Genomic DNA, 21,988 nt, shown 5'->3' with positions numbered 1-21,988 from the left:
GGAACTTTTGAGAACAGTGATAGATACGCCATCGTAGACCTTCAGTGATAATTATTGTTTTTCTCATTGTGTTTCCCCCATCTTGCTATTTTAAGCAGTATGAAGAGGTAATGAAAGTTACTGCAGCAGCAAATAATCTCATGATTCTCTATGACGAGCTCTCTAAACTTTTCCTTATTTGCCGTGAGTGTCTGCACCAAGAATGAAATAGGAGGCTTGTTTGTACTGATATGTTTGTTCTAGAGAAGTGCCTGTGGTTTGATGTAAGAGGACTAGTCGAGGCAGAGACCTGGTGAAAAGCCTGCAGTGTACTTACATGATTTTAGCTTCTTCCTTCCCAGAATCATTATAGCTAATGTGTTAACTGATGTTTGTAGAAGTGCTTAGTGCAGCTGTCAATAGGTATAAGCCTTGCAATTGCCTAAAATGTTAGAGAGGTAGCAGGAAAACAATTTTTGTATGAAATTTCATCTATTTAAGTATATACAGAGCTAAGGCTCTTGTGAAGTAGCTGTATAGGAGGTATCAGATGCAGTCTTTTTAAAGGGAGCGAGTGGTGGTATAATGGAATTATCGTTGATTTACAATATTGTGTTAGTTTCAGGTGTGCAGCGCAGTGATTCAGAGATATATGTGTATGTGTGTGTATATTATATAAATGGGGCTTCCCTGCTGGCTCAGACAGTAAAGAATCCACCTGCAATGCAGGAGACCTGGGTTTGATCCTGGGGTCGGGAAGATCCCTTGGAGGAGGAAATGGCAACCCACTCCAGTATTCTTGCCTGGAGAATCCAGCAGAGCCTGGCAGGCTACAGTCCATGTGGTCGCAAAGAGTTGGACATGGCTGACTAACACACACACACACACACACACACACACACACACACACACACATTCCTTTTTAGATTCTTCTTGTAGAATGTTAAATGTAATTCCTTATGTTGTACAGTAGATCCTTACTGGTTATTTTGTACACACTTGTCCATATAAAATGGTCTGTGTTAAACCCAACCTCCTGATTAATCCCTTCCCCTACCCCCTTTCCCGTCCAGTGACTCAGCTTGTTTCCTATGTCTGTGGGTCTGTTTCTGTTTTGTGAATAAGTTCATTTTTGATTCCACATGGAAGCGGTATGACTTGTCTTGGTCTGACTGACTTCACTTAGTGTGATCAGCTCTAGGTCCATCTTTGTTGCTGCAAATAGCATTATTACATTCTTTTTCATAGCTTCGTAGTTTTCCATTATATAAATAGACCACATCAGATGCAATTTTTCAATGTAGTCAGATCTAAATCTTTTATTTTAAGCTTTCTGGGTTTGTTGTAATTCAGAGAAAAGCCTTTCCAGTTCTGAGCTGCTTGAAAAATCCCTTGGGCTTTCTTTTCCCTTTCATGGATTCATTGTCTTCAAATAAATTTTTGGACCTTTGGGAATTTCTGCTTGTATAAGGTCTGAGGTTGGTATCGAACCTTATTTTTTCCATTTGGAGATCCACTTGGTGCAGTCTTTTCACAGGATAAACATACAGGTTAGTCTTTCATTTCAGAGGAAATGATGAAATGTCATTTTATTGAGTACTAACTGAAACTCTCCTTTGTCTCACTTAGGCTTCTGATAGTGGTAGAAAAGCAAAAGTTCTGTTGCGCAAAAACCACAGGCAGGATGAAACTGCCATGCCAAGACTAGAAAGAGACACAGTGAAAAACCAGAACCAGGAAAAAGAAAAGAAATCTTTTGAGGACATTGAAACTCTAAAAGGAGAGAATGATTATCCTCAAAAGGCAATAAAATTGAACAAGGAAGTGCTGACAATTACCACATTCCAGCACACCGGCCAGTTTAACGTTCCGGTAGCTGAAAATACAGTGCTAAACTCTGAGCTGGAGAACGCAAAACAAAGCACACAAAGCCTGGAAACAGAAGTGGAATCCTACCATTCTAGACTGGCTGCTGCCATGCACGATCATCATCCAGGTCAGACATCACAAAGAGACCTGGAACTTGCCTCCCAGAAGGCAAAAGACAAGAGGTTATGCTTGCAGGACCAAACGAAGTTCGATATGGCTAAGCTGAAAAGTGACAATGAGATGCTTTCCCAGCAACTTTCTAAAGTGAAAAATAAATTCAATAAGCTAAAAATCAAGCTGCATCAGACGAGAGATGATCTCCGAGAAAAGACTTTGATGTTAGAACATGTCCAGACAGACTTATGGCAAGCAGAGTGTCAAAAGCAGGATATCGAACACATGTATCAGAGCGAACAAGGCAAAGTGAATGAATACCTTGGAAAGCAGGAATCCTTAGAAGAGAGATTATCTCAACTCCAGTGTGAAAACATGTTGCTCCGACAGCAGCTGGATGATGCACGAAACAGAGCCGACAGTAAAGAGAAGACGGTCATTAGCATCCTAGACCAGTTTCAGCAGATCGTGAGAAAGCTTCATGCTGAAAGTGAGAAACGAGATCTAATGCTGGAGGAAAGAAACAAGGAATTAGTCAACCAACATGATCATTTGAAAGAGAGACTATGTCAGTGTGAAAATGAGAAAGCAGAAAGAGAAGTAAGTATCCAGAAGGAGAACTAATTCTCCGACTTCCTGAAAGAAAATTCAAAGTGATTCTTAATTCTGGCTAAATGTTGAATCTAGCTGAATATAAAAAATACACAGGCTGTGAATCTATGGTCCTTGAAACAGAAGTAAAAGCACACCTGTATCCAGCAAATAAAATTAGACCCGAGAGATGCTTCACTTTGAGTAGAGACATCGTGTCGCTTATGAAATGTTAAGAGATGAAGTTCTAAATTTTTAGTATAGACAGGTGTTAGTAAGTTACTCTTTTACTATTCAGACAATCATTTTAATCTCCATGTGACCACATGTCAGTATCACGATGAAGCAGATAAAAGAAACACTCAAACCTAAAGGGAATATTGTGAAATTAAGCTTCAGTTACACGGATTACCTTGACAGTCAAGTCCAGGTTTCCCAGAGGCTATTACTTATAAACTGTACTTTGGCTTCAGTAGCTCGTCATACCTTTTTGTCATATTTGTTGGTATAAGTTTAGCTTTATTCATGTCAATTTGAAGTAACTTGGAAAACATTTCAGGCTTGACTCATTTATTCTTATGGCCTCTCAACTCTTTAAAGAGTTGTCATTAAATTGAGAATTCATTGACAAGTCATTTAAATATACTTGTCATTAAATCATAATTTGGGACTCAAGTGGTGAGCTTTAACCAAGCTCTTCTTGATTTAATCTCCCCACTGCTATTTCTGCTATTTACTTAGAACATGTTTACAAACAATTTGCTCATAATTCTCATTTTAAGGGTCAATTACTGTCATTCGAATACCAGTTTGCCCAATACAAATGGAGGCTGGCAGGATTCATGAGCAGCAGGGATGGAGTGAGTCAGGAGAGGGTTCTAGGGGCTGCGGTTTGGGGACAGGTGGACGCCAGGTTATCGAGGCTCCTTGAAGGCATGGGAGCAACCTCATTTTTAAAATTTCATTATTCTTTTATATTGGAACATAGTTGATTTACAATTTTGCGTTAGTTTCAGATGTACAGCAAGTTGATTCAGTTATAGGCATACATATATCCATTCATTTTCAGATCCTTTCCCATGTAGATGCCTGCAGAATATTATGGTTAGCCAAGGGGAAAGGTGGGGAGGAGGGATAAATTAGGAGTTGGGGATTAACATAGACACACGACTAGACATAAAATAGATAAGCAGCAAGGGAATGGCCTCATTTCTCTGCTGAGGAAGGAATCTATTGGAAAGATCTGAGCACTGGATTGGATATGTGAGGATCTCCGAGGTTAATTGAAGCCTCTAATAAAGAAAGAGGAAAAGTGTTTCCACAGTGTGGAATTTTCCACCGCTTGTCCCACCTACACACCTGTTTCGTCCTGGAGGTTAGGTGGTGACGCTCTGCAGATTTATCGGGAGGTGGGGGGCAGGGTGTGGACAGTGGGGCTGCCTCCTTCGTCTGAGGAACTTAATATCAGGAAGGCCAGTGGGGAGCCCTCCTGGGTCTGTAACCACATTCAGGGAGGCAGAAAAGAAGGTGAGTTGCTGTCCATGGTGATAGTTTCCAAAGTACCTATGTTGGAGTCATCTGTTACTAACATAACGTCATAGTAAAGTGGATTTGATAAACTCATGACAAAGCGTCTTCTTAGGCAGTGGTGAGACACCGTCAACAAGAACTGTATGACAGCGTCAAAAAGCAGTCTGCGCTGGAGGCGTCCCTGGATGTCATGTCACGTCATCCTGCCAAGTTAGAAGCTGAGGCACGGGATTTAAAGAGCAAGTTCCCTCAGCCCCCAAGTCAGGTATGTGTGAAAGTGAATGTGTCGACAGTTAATACATAGGATAAAGTGTTTTAGGACGCTCATTTTCATGGACAGCTTTCTTTTTTATTTTCATTACTAGTAATTTACTATAATTTTATTATTCTTTAAGTGCACTCGTTTCTTAAACTGTGACTTTCATTCTGCCATTTGCATTATATATATATATATATATATATATATATATATATATATATATATATTTCTTTTTCGTATATTATATACCCCTGGGAAAGTGGAGAATTGTGCATCATTCTTCACACAAGTTGAGAGACTTTTTTTTTTCAATTGAACAATATTTTACTTCGTGATCTCGGTATTACCATGATGAGGCAAGCCAGATAAAATCAGAGGATAATGTTTAATGGAATGTTCCAGAAAATTATCATTTCTCATCTTCACTTTTGTGAATGACTGTGGAGTTCTGTATATATTTCAGTTCAGTTCAGTCGCTCAGTCGTGTCCGACTCTTTGCGACCCCATGAATTTATTTTGTGCATTTCAGAATAACTTGTGCAGAAAGTGTATTATACAAACCAGTTGAAGTTAGGCACTGCCTTCTTTTCTTTTCATTTTAGATACATCGTTAAAGCATGGAGGTACTCAGATAGAGTATAGTAGGTACATCAAAAATAGAGAATTAAGAACATTATCTAGATAGTGCCTTTGGATTTTTAAAAAAGCTATTGAGATATAATTGACGTATCATATAATTCACCCATTCCAAGTGCGTAGTTCAGTATCTCTTAGTCTAGAGAGGTGTCACCTGTAACCACAGTCAATTTTAGAGCATTTCCATCACCCCCAAGAGGAACCCTGCATCCCTTAGCCACCACCTATGGACCCCTCATCTCCCTCAGCCCCAGCAACCCCCAGTCTAATATCTGTCTGTGTCGACAGCCTGTTCTGGGTATTTCACATGAATGGAATCACACAGTGTGTGCTCCTTTGTGGTTCACTTTTCCCATTTGATGTCATGTTTCTGCAGTTCATCCATGTTATAGCACGTATCAGTTCTTCCGTTTCTGTTGATTGTCAAACAAGAAACAGTATGTGGCTAAGCCATTTGTCCATTCATAAATTGTTGGGAGATTTGGGTTGTTTCCCCTTTGCGGCTACGAACAATGCTGCTGTGAGCATTGACTTACACATTTCTGGATGGACATGCTTTTATTTCCCCGTGGTGGGATTTTGTCCTCAGAGTTCCCTGGCTACTTTCTCCTTTTCTGGCCTTTGCTCAGACTGTCCTGCCGTCTTCACAGTTTCTGTTCCTCTTGGGTAGTTCTCCATTTATTCAGACCTGGTGCCCAGTCTCTCCTCCTCCAGAGCTTTCCTGACTGTCCAGCTCTCATCGAGCCTTTTCTCTTCAGCCCTGTCGTCTAGTCTGTGAAGAACAGTTTAGCCCTTCATTTTAAATTGTTGTCATTTTTTCATGAGGGAGAATCTTGTTTAAGGATACATTAGTCTAACAGGGAATATTTCTTAATATGCACAGCACTTGTCTTGCATAAATGGAAAATCATTTAGCTTAACAATTGTTAGGATATTACTAAAGTACTTCATCTGTACCAATAATTTCTTCTTTGAGATGCTGGTTTAGTAAAACTTTTATTAAAGTGTATTTTAAGTAATTAAATGTAAAATTGAAAGTGCTTAGTCTCATAGAGGAGAATTGTTCAATTAAATGCTCATTCTCCCCCCTGATTCTGGTAGTAAAATGTAAATTTGCCTTCCTTCATTATGCAGCCAGAAGTGGGATTTACGGCTATCTTGCCTTTCAGGCCCCAGTGGATTTCTAATCTTCCCAGCCTCAGGTTCTGGGGATGGCTTCTCTGATATGCATATCTGGTAACCTTCATCTTCTCATCCGAGTACTTGCTAGGCATTAACAGTTGCTGGGAATGAATTGATTCAGAACTTTCATTTAGCAGTCGGGTAATATTTCCATGGCCGTGACTTCACCCTTCCTCTGATGGTCGTGTAATGTTCTGTACCACTCTGTCCAGGAGGTGCTATTTGCATATTAACCGATGGTCATTGTCCACTGCGTAGTACAGAGAGGAAGTAAGCTACAAATTATTGTAAGTGGAGAAAAGTACAAAAGTACTAGTTGGTTAGTGGAGTCAGTGAACGTTTTTGCAGTACTGGACATGTGTGTTTTGGGCCTCATGCTCCCCATTACTGCCCCTTGCAACGGTATGGAGAGTGAGTTCCCTGTGACTTGTGTAGATGACCACTTCTGCTGGCATGCCGTCTGCCTGAAATACCAAATTGTTTTGCAGGCAAAATAGAGCGACCGTAATAACGCCAATTACAAACAAAAATGACCTCTGTCTTTAGGTGAGTCATGTTTCCTAAGCCAGGTTCCTCTTTATTGAACTTCTAAGAAAATCCCACGGCCTCTTCTCCTTTTGTATGTCTTGGTCTCTCGGTTGGACTTCCCTGGTGTCTCAGACAGCAAAGAATCTACCTGCAATGCAGGAGACCCAGGTTTGATCCCTGGGTTGGGAAGATCCCCTGGAGAAAGTGAAAGTGAAAGTGGCTCAGTCGTGTCTGACTCTTTGAGACCCCATGGACCATACAGTCCATGGAATTTTCCAGGGCAGAATACTGGAGTGAATAGCCTTTCCCTTCTCTAGGGGATCTTCGCAACCCAGGGATCGAACCCAGGTCTCCTGCATTGTGGGCAGATTCTTGACCAGCTGAGCCACAAGGGAAGCCCAAGAATACTGGAGTGGGTGGCCTATCCCTTCTCCAGTGGATCTTCCTGACCCAGGGATCAAACCAGAAATCTCTTGTACCACAGGCAGATACTTTACCAACTGAGCTATCAGGGAAGCCCTATCCCCTGGAGAAGGAAATGGCAACCCACTCCAGGGTTCTTTGCCAGAGAATCCCATGGACAGAAGAGCCTGGTGGGCTTCAGACGATGGGGTCACAGAGTCAGACATGACTGGGCAACTCACACTGGGTCTCTGTTAGGTCAAACAAACAAGCAGGGTTTTTGCTGCCAAGGTTCTCTTTAAAGCTTCTAGTGTCCTATGAATTTGATTGGGGTTCATGCCATTGGAAAAGTTACCCTCGAAAATCTTTTTTGAAGGAAGCACTGCACCTTGGGCTTTCTGTGAAACTTTGCAGGATGACACCTTTAACGTTCTTTTGCTCTTAAGATCCTTAAAGGAATCTGAGGCACCACCTTAAGTCTTTCCAGGGTCTTACACTTACAGTCTACAGGTTTTACCTTTAGACCATGTTTTCCTGGCAGCACCCTAGATTTGATCTTAGCCCAGAAGCCATTTCTGTCCTTTGGCATCATGTGACAATTGGGCATGTGGAGATGCTGTAAAGGGGATACAGATATTGAACCCAGTGAGTCTTGGTTCCTTTATATTTAATAGCATTTTTTAATTTTTTTGATAGCTTATCCCTCTCATTGATTTATTTTCAGCTGCTTCATAGCTAGAGTCTCTGCCCCCCATGTTTCAGTGTCATTTTCTTCTCTTGCCTAGAAGTCGTCACCGGCAGCCTCTTCAAGGACCGTCAGGCTTCTGTGTACAGTGTCATCAAGCCCATTGGGTTTTCATTTCTTTCTCTGCAGCCATTCAGGTGCCACCTACCTCCAGGTTCAAAGGCATTCTGACATGTTTCAGCTCTTTTTTAATGGCAGTACCTCATTTGGGGGCACCACCAACTCGATGGACATGAGTTTGAGCAAGCTCTGGGAGTTGATGGTGGACAGGGCAGCCTGGCGTGCTGCAGTCCATGGGGTCACAAAGAGTCAGACATGACTGAGTGACTGAACTGAACCCCATTTTTAATATCAGTAGCTGTACCAGTTATTTATTGTTAACAAATTGCGTTAGAAACCACCTCAAAGCCTAGTGACTCAAAACAGCATTTCCTTTGATCACAAGTCTGTGTTGGCGCAAGGCTCAGTGAGTGGGCCCAGCTCATTTCTTCTCCAGTCGCATCAGCCGGGATGTCGTGAAGGGGGGAACCAGAGTCATTTGAAGACTTGTTCATGCACACGTCTGGCAGTTGGAGCTGGCTTTTGGAGGGGACATTAGGTGGGGGCGGTCAGTGGGGACACTGACATGTGCTCAGTATGTGGGCTGTGCTTCTGCACAGCAAAAGAGTTGGCTTCCCCACAGAGCAAAATTCAGAAGCTATTTAGCTTTAAAACTCACACAGCAGTTTCCCCAGACACTGTCCAGGAGGAATCGGTTACTAGGACTAGCACATACTTGAGGAGAGGGAATTTCATGAGAAAAGTGTCAAAGAATTTGTAGACATGTTTGAAAACCACCAGCTCCACTCACGTCGACTTAAAAAGTAATCATTCTGTCTAAAGGAAAGTTCTTTCCAACTCACTGTCACTGATCGTTCAGGAAATAATTTTTGTTTCCTTTCTTTGGTATGTTCTCTTATTCTGTGGAAAGTAACAAAGGGTTACAAGAATGAGGTATTTTTGTTGTTGTTGTTCAGAAAAATGTATGGATCACCTCACTAAACTCAGGAGATGGGATTTCTTTAACCTTGTGAATCATTTCTGTTTGGAATGCAATTCTAATTAGCAGAAACTGTTTGTAGTTCAGAGAAAGGCTTATTGGATTAAAATCCATATTTACAGGATTTAGTAATTAGAGTCTTACTTTCACAATCTTCTTTTGGGAAGCATTTATTAACTCAGCCCTAGATAACTCAATACAAGATACCTCAAACTTCTTTAAAAACCATGGGACAAGATGGGGGGAAGGAGTAAGAGACATTCTGCTAGGAGGTGACTTGCAGTCATTCTACGGAGGAAAGATAGAAAAGCATTACTGTGGAACAATGAAGGCGTGTGCAATCGAGTGCAGATGTCGTGAGACTAAGGTGGTAGTGAAGAGTGTATTGTGTGACCCTTGGTGGTTTGAACTTCTTTCTTGATCCTCTGGGTTATTCCAGGTCCTGCATTCTACAATACAGACACCATCGTATGTGTCAGATCCTTGGTTTGAGTTAGGCTGTGCTCAGTCCACTTCCCTCAGAACCAAATGGTATTGTTTTTTGTTGTTGCTGTTCTTTCTTTCTTTCTTTTTAATTTTAATTGGAGACTAATTACTTTACAATGTTGTATTGGTTTTGCCATACGTTGACATGAATCTGCCCCGGGTGTACACGTGTTCCCCGTCTTGAACCCCCCTCCCACCTCCCTCCCCATCCCATCCCTCTGGGTCATCCCAGTGTACCAGCCCCAAGCATCCTGTATCATGCATCGAACCTGGACTGGCGATTCGTTTCACATATGATAATATACATGTTTCAGTGCCATTCTCCCAAATCATGCCACCCTCGCCCTCTCCCACAGGGTCCAAAAGACTGTTCAGTACACCTGTGTCTCTTTTGCTGTCTCGCATACAGGGTTATCGTTACCATGTTTCTAAATTCCATATATATGCGTTAGTATACTGTATTGGTGTTTTTCCTTCTGGCTTACTTCACTCTGTATAATAGGCTCCAGTTCCATCCACCTCGTTGGAACTGATTCAAATGTATTCTTTTTAATTGCTGCGTAATACTCCATTGTGTATATGTACCACAGCTTTCTTATCCGTTCATCTGCTGATGGACATCTAGGTTGCTTCCGTGTCATGGCTATTATAAAAACAGTGCTGCGATGAACGTTGGGGTACATGTGTCTCTTTCACTTCTGTTTCCTCGGTGTGTATGCCCAGCAGTGGGATTGCTGGGTCATATGGCAGTATTTCCAGTTTTTTAAGGAATCTCCACACTGTTCTCCATAGTGGCTGTACTAGTTTGCATTCCCACCAACAGTGTAAGAGGGTTCCCTTTTCAAATAATGATAGTGAAAATGATCCAAAATCTTGAAAACAAATGGTATTGTTTTATTCTTGCAGATTGATCACCTTCCAACAGAGCTGGAAACTGCATGTTCACAATGTCTGCACCTGGATGCAAAAAATCAAGTTCTTCAACAGGAGTTATTGTCAATGAAAGGAAGGCAAAGGAAATGTGAGAAACGAGAGAAAGAGAACAGGAAGTTGGAGCAAGAGGTAGTGAGACTCAAAACTCATATAGAACTGAATATGATAGAACACACTCAAGTTGAGCAGTATAGACGGGAGACTGAAGAAACAGCAAGACAGGATCTCGTAGAGAAATGAAAAGAAGTCAACCTAGTTTTGCAGCTTAATTTGCTGACCTGTCATGTACTTGAATTCACCTCACTGTAAATTACATTTTGGGTGTATACAGGTTATGTCGTTCCTCTGCTTCCCTTAGAGCAGTGTGTTTTATAGATTTCTGGAAGGAAGGGGGCACTTGTTTCTCCTTGTAAAAATTTCAGTTTCCATCACAGTTGATCTCAGAATGCTTCTCACTTAGAATCCTTTTACTTATAAGACCAGTTGGTTGGTATAAAACAAGACTATGAAGAGGAAAAGAAAATGTGGTTTAGGACTGGCACCATCCTCTTGAATTATTCTTAAGTTGTCTTGTTCAGTTTCTGAATTTTCACTTCATCCTCTTAGTCTTTGAATTATCCGGTTCCTTAAGTACTACTGTAACATTGATTCCACATTAATTTTATAATTCAGATTTAATTCATGTCACATTGATGATTATTTTAAAGTTCCGCTTTTCTTATTTTCACATTTAAAATCGCTCTCTGACACCAAAAGAGACACAGATGTATAGAACAGTCTTTTGGACTCTGTGGGAGAGGGCGAGGGTGGGATGGTTTGGGAGAATGGCATTGAAACATGTATGTTATCATATGTAAAACGAATAGCCAGTCCAGGTTCGATGCACAATACAGGATGCTCGGGGCTGGTGTACTGGGATGACCCAGAGGGATGGGATGGGGAGGGGGGGTTCAAGATGGGGAACACATGTACACCCGGGGCAGATTCATGTCAATGTATGCAAAACCAATACAATAATATAAAGTAATTAGCCTCCAATTAAGTAAATTAAAAAAATAAAATCGCTCTCTGAATTACTGAGTCAAAACTAAATGTAACAAATATAATTATTCAGGTTATAATCATTAAAAAAATGTATCTTTTAAAATTTGACTTAGATTCAAGCAGCATCTCAAGAAAACTTACAGCAGTTCCAAGAGGAGCATATTGCTTCTGTAAGAAGTGCCATGGAACTCAGAATTAAAGACTTGGAATCGGAACTCTCCAAGATGAAAACTTCTCAAGATTCTGATAAAGCGGAGTTGGAAAAATATAAGAAACTCTACCTAGAGGAACTGAAAGTTAGAAAGGGACTGGAAAGTAAACTAGACAAGTAAGTCAAAACCCAGAATCACAGAAAATAAATCTAGTCCATTAATTTGTCTCTGAAGCCTAATTTTGATACAGCTTGTTTCCTGAGATTAGTAGGAAGTGAAAGCTAACACGATAGTCACTGCTAGAGGGCACCCTAAGAAAAATGAGTATATCCTTGTAAGTTTTCCTTACTTATCCATGTAAGTAAAAGCATGCTTGTGAACTAGGGGAATATTCACACGGGGGTGAAAGGCAGGGTGATTGACAAAGTGTCTGAGACTAACATGGTGACCTGACGGAGGGGGGGTGTGGAGGCTGGAAAGGGCAGATTCAACCTGCAGTGCCGAGTCCAGATTTCCCTGCCAAAGCAGAGCACTCCTAGGAGGCCTTTCATTAAGTGAAAACAGCATACAGCAAAGAAGCAGGTACCCGAGGACATGTGGTGCTAGTCGATGCCTAAAATAAGTGTACACATGGGAAGCACAGGTGCTCAGACAGGGTTCAGGGCTGTGGAGACTTGATACTGCGATGTGGGGTGTAGCTCCCAGAGAAGGAGCTCAGTGGGGCGGGTCTCCCTACTTGGGGAGTGCGATGCCTCTCACTGTAAAGATATATACTGAACGCTGTTTAGAGTTTTGCTTTTTGAAATGAAACCAAAAATTCTCTTCAGATTTTTTTTTTTGATTATGAAATACAGGGGCCGATATAGGCCCTTCGTAGACGTGAAGCAACATAAAATGAACTTTGGAAAAGCGGGGGATACTTGCCATTGTTCCTGGGGTGTTTTAGCCCTTTTGTCACCCACTGACTTTCTCGTCCTCCCCTCGAGATTGTGGCTCTAGGTGATTCCTCAGAGCCAAATGCTTAATGTCTCCGAGGTCATGAGTGAAACGTATGTACAGGGTGGTGCCAGGAAACACTTGAACGTGACTTTGTGGGATGGCGTGTCTCTTCAGCCCTGAACTGTTTCCTGGAGGCAGGTATGTCCCAGAGGCAGCAGGTGTCACTGTGAAGCCACCTCCCTTTCTCTCTGACGCCCTTTCTCTCCTCTCCCAACCTTGACTTGTTACGTGAGGAGCCCCAGACGCATGTGTGCTTCTTTAGAACAAGGATACAGCTATCATTGTTTACAGGAGGTCTGCTCTGTGCTTTCAGGGTTCAAACAGTTTAATGGGACATTCCATTTACTATTCCGCAACTTAACAAATGCAAATCATTTAGGGAGGCATGAATGAAACCGGTGTTTTCCATCTTCCGCAGGACTCTTGAGAGGCTGGCAGAAATGAGCACCAAACGTGAGGTAGAGAAACAGCAGAACAGATCTGTACTCAGCACTCCTAGCAGGAGGCCAGTCCTGGAGCCGCCTTGCAGTGGAAACTTCAGGAATACCGTAATGTTCAATTCAAATCTTTGTCCAAGAGCAAAGGTAGAGTTTTCCAGCTCAGATCCACTCCCTTCAAATCACAGCATGGTGACTCACTTGCTCGAGGTTAGTTCTATTATTTTCTTTTCCTTTGGTTTTAGATTTCTTATATGAATGATTCTTGGTTTTAATTTGAACTACTGAGTTGTTTATTTGACTTATGCACACTAAGTAAAAACCGTAATTATTAAATATTTTGATTGTGTTTTCTCCTAGATTTCTCATTTTTGAGAGATACTTATTAACTTCTTAACTTTCTTGAAAATCTGGATTTAAATTCTACTATAGAAATGAAATCTTATTGCCAAGTAACCAAAAGTATACTTCCAGATGTTTGACTTACTTTCTAATTGATTTCACTTTGGCAGTGGTTCATAATCATTTCCGACCTCTGCTGCACCCACCACAGTTTTTTTGCCCTTAAGCCTAAGTGAATGACTGGCATCTAAACACTAGGCCATATGGGTGATTTTTTATTTGAAGGAATCCTAGATAAATCCTTCTTATGAATTAAACAAACTTGTAATACTAAATCAAAAGATTAATTTCTAGTTTTAGGTTATCATTTTTGTCATTTTCTTACATCTTTAATTGCTGTTTTACTGACAGAATTTTGATTTAAATGTCTAAAACATATCTTGGTGAGCAGTTGTAGAATGTTTCTAAGTTCGTACTTAAATCAAATATTTAAAACTTGTAAATGGAGCTCACTTTTGTCTCTGTCTTGACATCACCTGGATGAATGATGACTAAGATAGTAATGACGGGGAGTCTTTAAATTGGAACTAGTTTTCATCGTGTAATCATTGTGATTAAAATATCCAGTCAGAGCACACGGGTTTATGGTTTGGATGGTGTTTTCATGATGTTGGTGATGCAGAGAAAAGTTCAGTTCAGTTCAGTCGCTCAGTCGTGTCTGACTTTTGCGACCCCATGGACTGCAGCACGCCAGGCTTCCCTGTCCATCACCAACTCCCGGTACTTACCCAGACTCACAACCATCGAGTCGGTGAGGCCTTCCAACCATCTCATCCTCTGTCGCCCCATTCTCTCTGCTCCCGTCTTCAATCTTTCCCAGCATCAGGGTCTTTTCCAATGCGTTGGTTCTTCACATCAGGTGGCCAAAGTTTTGGAGTTTCAGCTTCAGCATCAGTCCTTCCAGTGAATATTCAGGACTGATTTTCTTTCGGATGGACTGGTTAGATCTCTGTGCAGTCCAAGGGACTCTTAAGAGTTTTCTCCAACACCACAGTTCAAAAGTATCAATTCTTTGGCGCTCAGCTTTCTTTATAGTCCAACTCTCACATCCAGAGAAAAGGAGCCCTTGTTAAATGCAATCTCAACCTGTTTTCTCTTTTGGCTTCTTGCCATCATAGAAGAGCAACCTGAGGTTTCTTTGACAGCACTTCGGCTATGTTGGGTCTTAGTTCTTGAGAGCCATGAACCTGGAGGACGTGCTTTAGCTGTGCAGTCACAGCGGGCCTCCAAACACTTCATCCCAAGTCAGACACCTCCCCACGCAGGCCTAAGAGGAGGAAGCAAATGCGTGATCCCCGTCCCTGGGGCAGGCTGCCTACTGCAGACCCAAGTTCTCGGTGCTGTGGGCACATACGTCTTTTCAAAGAGGAGATTGGGAACCAAGCAAGCACTTCTTCGTTCCTTCTCCCAAACTCACCCATTAAGTAAATCTCCTCTCTTCTCATGAGGAGGGTAGCAGTATAAGTCATCCTCTTGAAACTCCAGGCTGAGGGAATGAAGTTCAACTGCAGTTTCTGACTGGATTTAGATTATAGTTGAGATTATGCTCATAGATTTTTGTATATACTAACTAATGATGACAGCTTGGATAGAAGTATATTAGACAGTAAAGAGAGATCTGTTTTGGGTTTTACATTTTGTCCTAAATAATGCAAAATCTGGAAAATTCATTTGTTGACAAATTTTAATAAGCCAGGTTTGTTGTTTTTTTTTTAATCTGGAGGAGATGAACATCCTTTTATGGATGAATGTCTTCAGTTTGGGCCTGCTTGATTCAACTAAAGATTTTCTCCTTCAAGTTCCCTGTCCTGTGTTTAAAAAACTGTTACGCTGTATAAATTAACTATATCGACTGCTACAAATAGGAGTTCGATAAAAATTTATTCTTGTTCATGCCTTTAAAACATATAATTTAGTTAGAAAGCTACTATGTCATGTCATGCCACAAGCATTATTGAACTATATAATAAGGTTTTACATATTCATTTTCTCTATATTTTAGTTAGAATTTATGTGTTTTTTTCTTAATATGAGGAAGTAGTTGGTATAGGACTCTGGACTCAGTAAGAAGGCCATTGGCTTTGTTACTACTTTTGTAGAATTCGGAACTTTGACTAAATCAATGACTCTCATACCTTAAAAAAAATTTTTCTTTTTTTCAAAATAGACAACCTTTCTTTAAAACAACAAAAACTGTTGTGTGGAACCATATTATATAAAACGGAGACAAGTATAGAGCCCTTTAGATAAGGAGTGTTCAGAGCACATGCAGCTGTGACTTCTGTTCCTAAGCGCTGCAGTGACCCCTGTGGGACCTTCTCCCTCTGTGGGACATAGTTCAGAAACTAGCACTTGTGAGAGAATTCTTCTCACTAAACGTGTTCAGAATTAAATCTTGCTGGTACATGGTTTGCTTGTGTATAATCTTCTAACCTGTCTGTGTTTTCGTTAAATGGAAAAGTTTACAGAAAATTGCAGATGTGTTCTCCTTGTTAACATTCAACTTCAAACTACTTCCTCCATTTCAACACGACGCTCACCTAGAAATTGAAATAAAGGTCTCAGAAGAACATATTTAGGGCAAGAGCTGTTAGAAGAGAATTTAGTGATCTTGTGAGTCGTTCTTAGGATTATGGGTATTTCCGTAACCTCTGAAATGATGTGTACTCGATAGACTGACATTTATTGTACTTTTATCAAATTAATCTAAATAGCATTCCATATATATGTTCTCTGGTATCTAAAAGCAGAGTAAGTAGGAATTCATTTTCTTCTATTTATGTGATCATTTTCTGCTACGTAATCTTCAAGTTAGGTCTAGTCTCTAAAAGTATTATTTAAATGTCACATGTATTAAGTTGTGTATCATTTCTCTGATAACATCTCTTGTTTAACTTAAGCGTAAATAATATTTGACTTATTTCAGACGCCGCGGAAGTTGATGGAGAGTATTATTAGAGAACTAGAAGAAGGTAAGTTGCTAAAACATATAAATTAAATTTAGACATTGATTTCTGAAATACTGTAAAGAGTAAGTGGCATCTCTTTTCATTGCTTGTATAACAAATGCTATGTTATATACTTTTCCTTATACATAGCTAATGAAAAATGTGAAAACATGAGCAATCATAGTGAAAAATATCCTTATTCCTTATTTATTTATTATGTTCCAGAGCTTTAAAAAAATCTGGAAAGGTCTGTGTATTTCTTTTCATTTCTGGCTGTGTCCTTCCTCTACTTCTGCCATCCCTGTGGAACTGTCAGCCTGCACCCTGACACTATTCTCAGAAAACGTGGAGTTCATCAACGTCTCGTGTCTGGTAGTGGTTAAGGCTAGGAAACCCAGACTCAAGCAATCATGTTTGTGTAGCTGTCACTTGGTGAGTGACTTTAAAATTTCCCTGTCATTCACTTTCTCACTAGTTTATCTTTTGCCCTCAGGAAAAACTCCAAACACCCACATCAGTTTGGGTCCTGCCAAAGTAGGCGGCCTTATCTCCTGACCACCATCCTCTGCCTCTTAGCTCTGCATCTAAGCAGCCAGACTGTGTAGGATCCCACACGTGCGCTTCCTCACCGCCGGTCTTTGTATTGCTTCTCCCCTCCATCTCCTGTGCTTTCTCCTGTCCTTCAGGTACCTACTTCCACAGCACCTCCACCAAAAAGCTGGCAGGATTGACAAAAACTGGCTGTCCCTTCTAGTGTTCCTTGTGCCATCTTTTGTATCTGTCTTAGTACTTATGACTCTGTATGGAAATTGCCTGTTCATCTATTTTTCCACTTGATAGCGTATCGTTTTCAGGGTGCACTGGGTCACCTTCATCGTGTACTTCCAGTGCTTGTCACAGCACCTTTGCACATAGTTACTGAGTGAATGAGTGAAGAGTGAGAAAGCCAGCAGCTCGGATGCTCAGCCACACGTTCAACCGTGGGCAGATAATGCAGCCCTCTTGTGTTTTGTGTCATGTCATGTATAGATATGTTTCATTCTTCAGAACACTAGGAAAGGTCTCAGGTGTTTTTTGTTTTGTTTTAGCTAACACTTTGTTAACTCAAGAATTTTAGATAAACAGTATACTTCTGTCTCTTTCCAGGTGCTGCTGAATGTGAATATGAATTCTCTAGATTTTCCTCTCTATTAGCTAGAGGTGGATCAAATCTGGACTGATGCTAAAGCTGAAACTGCAATACTTTGGCCACCTCATGCGACGAGCTGACTCACTGGAAAAGACTCTGATGCTGGGAAAGGTTGGGAGCGGGAGGAGAAGAGGACGACAGAGAATGAGATGGCTGGATGGCATCACCGACTCTGTGGACATGAGTTTGAGTGAACTCTGGGAGTTGGTGATGGACAGGGAGGCCTGGCGTGCTGTGATTCATGGGGTCGCGTAGAGTCGGACACGACTGAGCGACTGAACTGAAATGAACTGGATCATATCCGTATCAGGACCTACCTGTGAAAACATCAAATAATATATACAGATTTTGAAGAAAAAGTATATGATTTGAAAACTCAATAGTAAAAATTTCCCTACTGGACTGTTTTCATGAGATTTTAGTTGTTTCCCGTTAAACATGATGAGAAAATCTGTATTAAAGGAAACTCTTTTTGTATTATGTGTGTATCATGAAAATTTAGATGGCATTTTAAGCCATGTTTCTCTGCATCTAACTTACTTTTAAGTAGAAACATCAGCACTGTTGAGTTTTCCATGTTCAAAGTGAAGGTGTTAGTCACTCAGTCGTGTCCGACCCTTTTCGAGCCCATGGACTGTAGCCCACCAGGCTCCTATGTCCCTGGAATTCTCTAGGCAAGAATAATGGATTGGGGAGCCATTCCCTTCTCCAGGGGATCTTCCCGACCCGGGGATCAACTGGAGTCACCTGCATTACAGTTGGATTGTTTACCATAAGAGCCACCAGAGACGCCCTTTACAAACTCAAAGTGAGCCCTAATACCAGCTGTTTAAACAGCACCCAAAAAACCAAACTTATCATTACTATCTAGTGGTGTTGATTGATAGCTTTTTTGTATTTTCCGTTTTCATGTGAAGAGTTGACTCACTGGAAAAGACTCTGATGCTGGGAGGGATTGGGGGCAGGAGGAGAAGGGGACGACAGAGAATGAGATGGCTGGATGGCATCAACGACTCGACGGAGGTGGGTTTGAGTGAACCCCGGGAGTTGGTGATGGACAAGAAGGCCTGGCGTACTGTGATTCATGGGGTCGCAAAGAGTCGGACATGACTGAGCGACTGAACTGAACTGAACTGAACTGATAGACCTAAAGATTTAGCTACTGCTGTTATGTCTACTGTCAATGTTTTGAGGTATAACTGTTAATAGTGGCATAAAACTTACTATATGTACCCTTAAACACTGATTCATAGATCTTTCCTCATGGGGAAATAAGATTTGCCTGAGTTTTTGCCTTTTAAATGGATTAACTTTTCCTAATTTTTTTTTTTTTAATCAGAGGATAATTACTTTACAATATTGTGATGGTTTCTGCCATACATCAGCCTGAATCAGCCATAGATATACATATGAACCCTCCTTCCTGAACCACCCTCCCACCTCCCTCCAGATTCCAGCCCTCTGCTGCTAAGTCACTTCAGTCGTGTCCGACTCTGTGCGACCCCATAGACGGAAGCTCACCAGGCTCCCCCGTCCCTGGGATTCTCCAGGCAAGAACACTGGAGTGGGTTGCCATTTCCTTCTCCAATGTGTGAAAGTGAAAAGTGAAAGTGAAGTCGCTCAGTCGTGTCTGACCCTTAGCAACCCCACGGACTACAGCCAACCAGGCTCCTCCATCCATGGGATTTTCTAGGCAATAGTACTGGAGTGGCTTGCCACTGCCTTCTCCGCCCTATAGTTTGTCACAAACCACCGGCTTTGGGTTCTCTGCATCATACAGCAAATTCCAAAAAAAACACATGTACCCCAGTGTTCACTGCAGTTATGTCCATAGCTTTAAAAAAGTCTGAAATGTCTATGGATTTCTTTCATTCTTTTCGTTCTATGTATTTCCTAGCATTTACAATAGCTACGGCATAGAAGCAACCTAAATGGCCATCAACAGATGAATGGATAAAGAAGTTGTGTATTATTCAGCTCTAAAAAGGAATGCATTTGAGTCAGTGTTAATTGACTTTTGATTTACTTTTGGAAAGAGTCTTAAAATTAGAGAAAAGTTCCTCACAGATAAATAAGATTTGCCGAAGACTTTTCACCTTTTCTTTACCTATCAACCTATTTTTGTTTCAGTTTGGAAACAGTCTTAAAATTAGAGAAAAATTCCAAGCGCCAGACAAACATTTTCACAAAACTCCCCTGTCTCCCATATATATCCTCCTAAAGTACCATTTATCTTTCCGAAATGTTATTTGTTCTCCCATAAGTGCCCCTCCTCCCCCACGTTCCCTGTTTTCCAGGAGATGCCTTTACCTCTTACTCCCTGTCTTTTATTGAGTAGTATAGCAACTCCCAGTTGTAGCCTCCCCTTCAAGTCACATTTCTGTGTGAAGCTTTGCATGTTGTTGTTATTGTCCAGTCGATCAGTTGTGTCCAACTCTTTGTGACCACGTGGACTGCAACACGCCAGGATTCCCTGTCTGTCACCATGTCCCAGAGTTTGCTCATATTCATGTCCACTGAGTCGAAGATGTCATCGAACCGTCTCATTCTTTGTCGCCCACTTTTCCTCCGGCCCTCAATCTTTCCCAGCATCAGAGTCTCTTCCAACAAGTCGGCTCTTTACATCAGGTGGCCAAAGAATAGGAGCTTCAGCATCAGTCCTTCCAATGAAAATATTCAGGGTTGGTTTAAGATTGAATGTTTCGTTCTCCTTGCTGTTCAAGGGACTCTCAAAGAGTCTTCTCCAGCACCACAGTTTGAAAGCATGAATTCTTCGGTGCTCAGCCTTATGGTCCAAATGTCACATGTGTACATGACTGCTAGAAAGCTATTAAGTGTTTTTTCTCATGGTTATCTGCTTTTAACAATTTAATTTGCAGATTCCCGAACACTGAACCTAAGAGGATGGAGGAAGTGTTTTCCTCCACAATTCCAAGAGCTGACAAGTTACCAATGCTCACTTAATCCTGATCCCCTTTTCCTTCTGTCCCCTCAGTGTCTGACTTGGCAGAACTCCAGTTTCATGTGAGACTGCTGATCCTTCCCCCTCACTCTCTCCAGGCGACTCGATGCTGCACTGCCCCGTGCTCCTGCTGCTTTATGTCGTTACTTTGTATCTTCTCATGATGATTTCAAATCTCCTTTCTATAAATTTCTCACCCTGCTCTTCCCCTCTCACTTGTTCCAGAAAATCTTAGGTCCCACGACAAACTTCTTGAAAGGTTTGCCTGTATCTCTAGCAACTCTAGACTGTCTTCCCTTTCTTTCCCTCAGAACGGCTCCCAAGTCACTGATGACTTCCACGTCGCTGAATCAAACCCACACCTTTCCAGTCCTTGTTTGTCTGAATTTCTCCTTCCTCTTGGCGTTCACTGTCACTCACCTCTTTGAGACACTCTTTTGGCTGGACTTTCAGTATTCATTCCTTTTATCCTGAAGGCACGGACAGGTTATTGCGATCAGAGACACAGTGCTTATTAAATATCTCACAGTAAACATACAGATGTTGCCCCCTCGCCCAGGACTGCACCTGGGGCCGTGTGTTGAGAGCAGGTCAGTTGTTCCACACCAGCAGGTGCAGGACGGCAGGAAACCTTGTCCCTGATGCTTCTGCAGGGCCTTTTCCTCTCCTGGGTAGGATCTCCTCCTCGTTACTCGGCCTTTGATATGTAAGTAAAGCTGTTACCCACCCCAAAAGGGTCCTTCTGCCCAGTGTCGCTCTGCCAATGGAATGAGTTGTGTTGAGAAGCAAAGGAACTGAAAGGTGGGAGCTCTGCTGTACAGCCCATGCTCTCCAATAGGCCTCGGGCGGGGCTGCTCCACAGGGCTTTCCTCGGCAGGGCGGGAGTGGAGTCGGAGCGCTCTGGGAGCAGAGACAGGCGCAGCTGCTCTAGGTAAGGGGGCTCACAGGGCTCGTTGCCATCTTGCATTAAGGTGTCCAGTGCAGCGTCTATGCACACGGCCCCTCTCCCCCAAGCAGGAGCGTCGGCCAAGCAGGTTCACACCAGGAACTGCGGTCTTTGAAGGGCTGGGAGCAAGGCCTCTGCAGGTATCACCCTGTGAGCAAGAGAAACCTGACTAAGCACAAGGGAAAGGAGGTTAATATTTTTATTCCTAAGTTGGTTTTTTTCTTTCCTTTTTTTTTTTTAAACCTGGTAACTGTTCATAGACTTTGCTGGTAACAAATACTCTCAAGGAGCTAGATCTTGGCCTCATCCCTCCTTGAAATATAAATTCTTAATGAGACGGAGCGCCTTCGGGGGACCTACCCTAAACTATAATATTTAGTCTCCTTGGGGAGATGAGAGTATGAATCCTTTCAGGTTGGAGCAATTAATGAGATGAGTGGCTGGAGATGTGAGAGACAAAGAGCCTCTGAGAAATCCCAGGGAAGTTTATTTCCCCACAATTTCCCCCCTTGTTCCGAGAAGAGTTTTAGGCTGCAATTCAGCCACTGTAACCAGTCCAAGGAAACTTGAAGTTGATGGGCACCAAATCCTTTTGGCTTGTCTTCGGCAAAGAGTC

The 21,988-nt window shown here is 41.8% G+C and overlaps 1 protein-coding gene across 1 annotated transcript in view; it reads left to right on the top strand.

Moving 5' to 3' along the window:
* Positions 1 to 17,944, top strand: part of LOC148778674 (ankyrin repeat domain-containing protein 26-like) — a 38,152-nt gene extending 20,208 nt beyond the window's left edge. The window contains 7 exon segments of the mRNA XM_088835515.1: positions 1,609 to 2,562; positions 4,196 to 4,348; positions 10,267 to 10,578; positions 11,451 to 11,665; positions 12,907 to 13,135; positions 16,254 to 16,299; positions 17,422 to 17,944. Coding sequence (XP_088691641.1) covers positions 1,609 to 2,562; positions 4,196 to 4,348; positions 10,267 to 10,578; positions 11,451 to 11,665; positions 12,907 to 13,135; positions 16,254 to 16,299; positions 17,422 to 17,495 — 1,983 coding nt within the window. The 3' untranslated portion in view covers positions 17,496 to 17,944.
* Positions 17,945 to 21,988: the final 4,044 nt, after the last annotated feature.

The sequence above is a fragment of the Moschus berezovskii genome, chromosome 1 (genome assembly GCF_049115385.1).
Source record: "Moschus berezovskii isolate FMDL1 chromosome 1, NW_MosBer_1.0, whole genome shotgun sequence".
NCBI classification, from domain to species: Eukaryota; Metazoa; Chordata; class Mammalia; order Artiodactyla; family Moschidae; genus Moschus; species Moschus berezovskii.
Note: the sequence above shows the minus strand (reverse complement) of the source record. Positions and strands in the feature narration are given on the sequence as shown.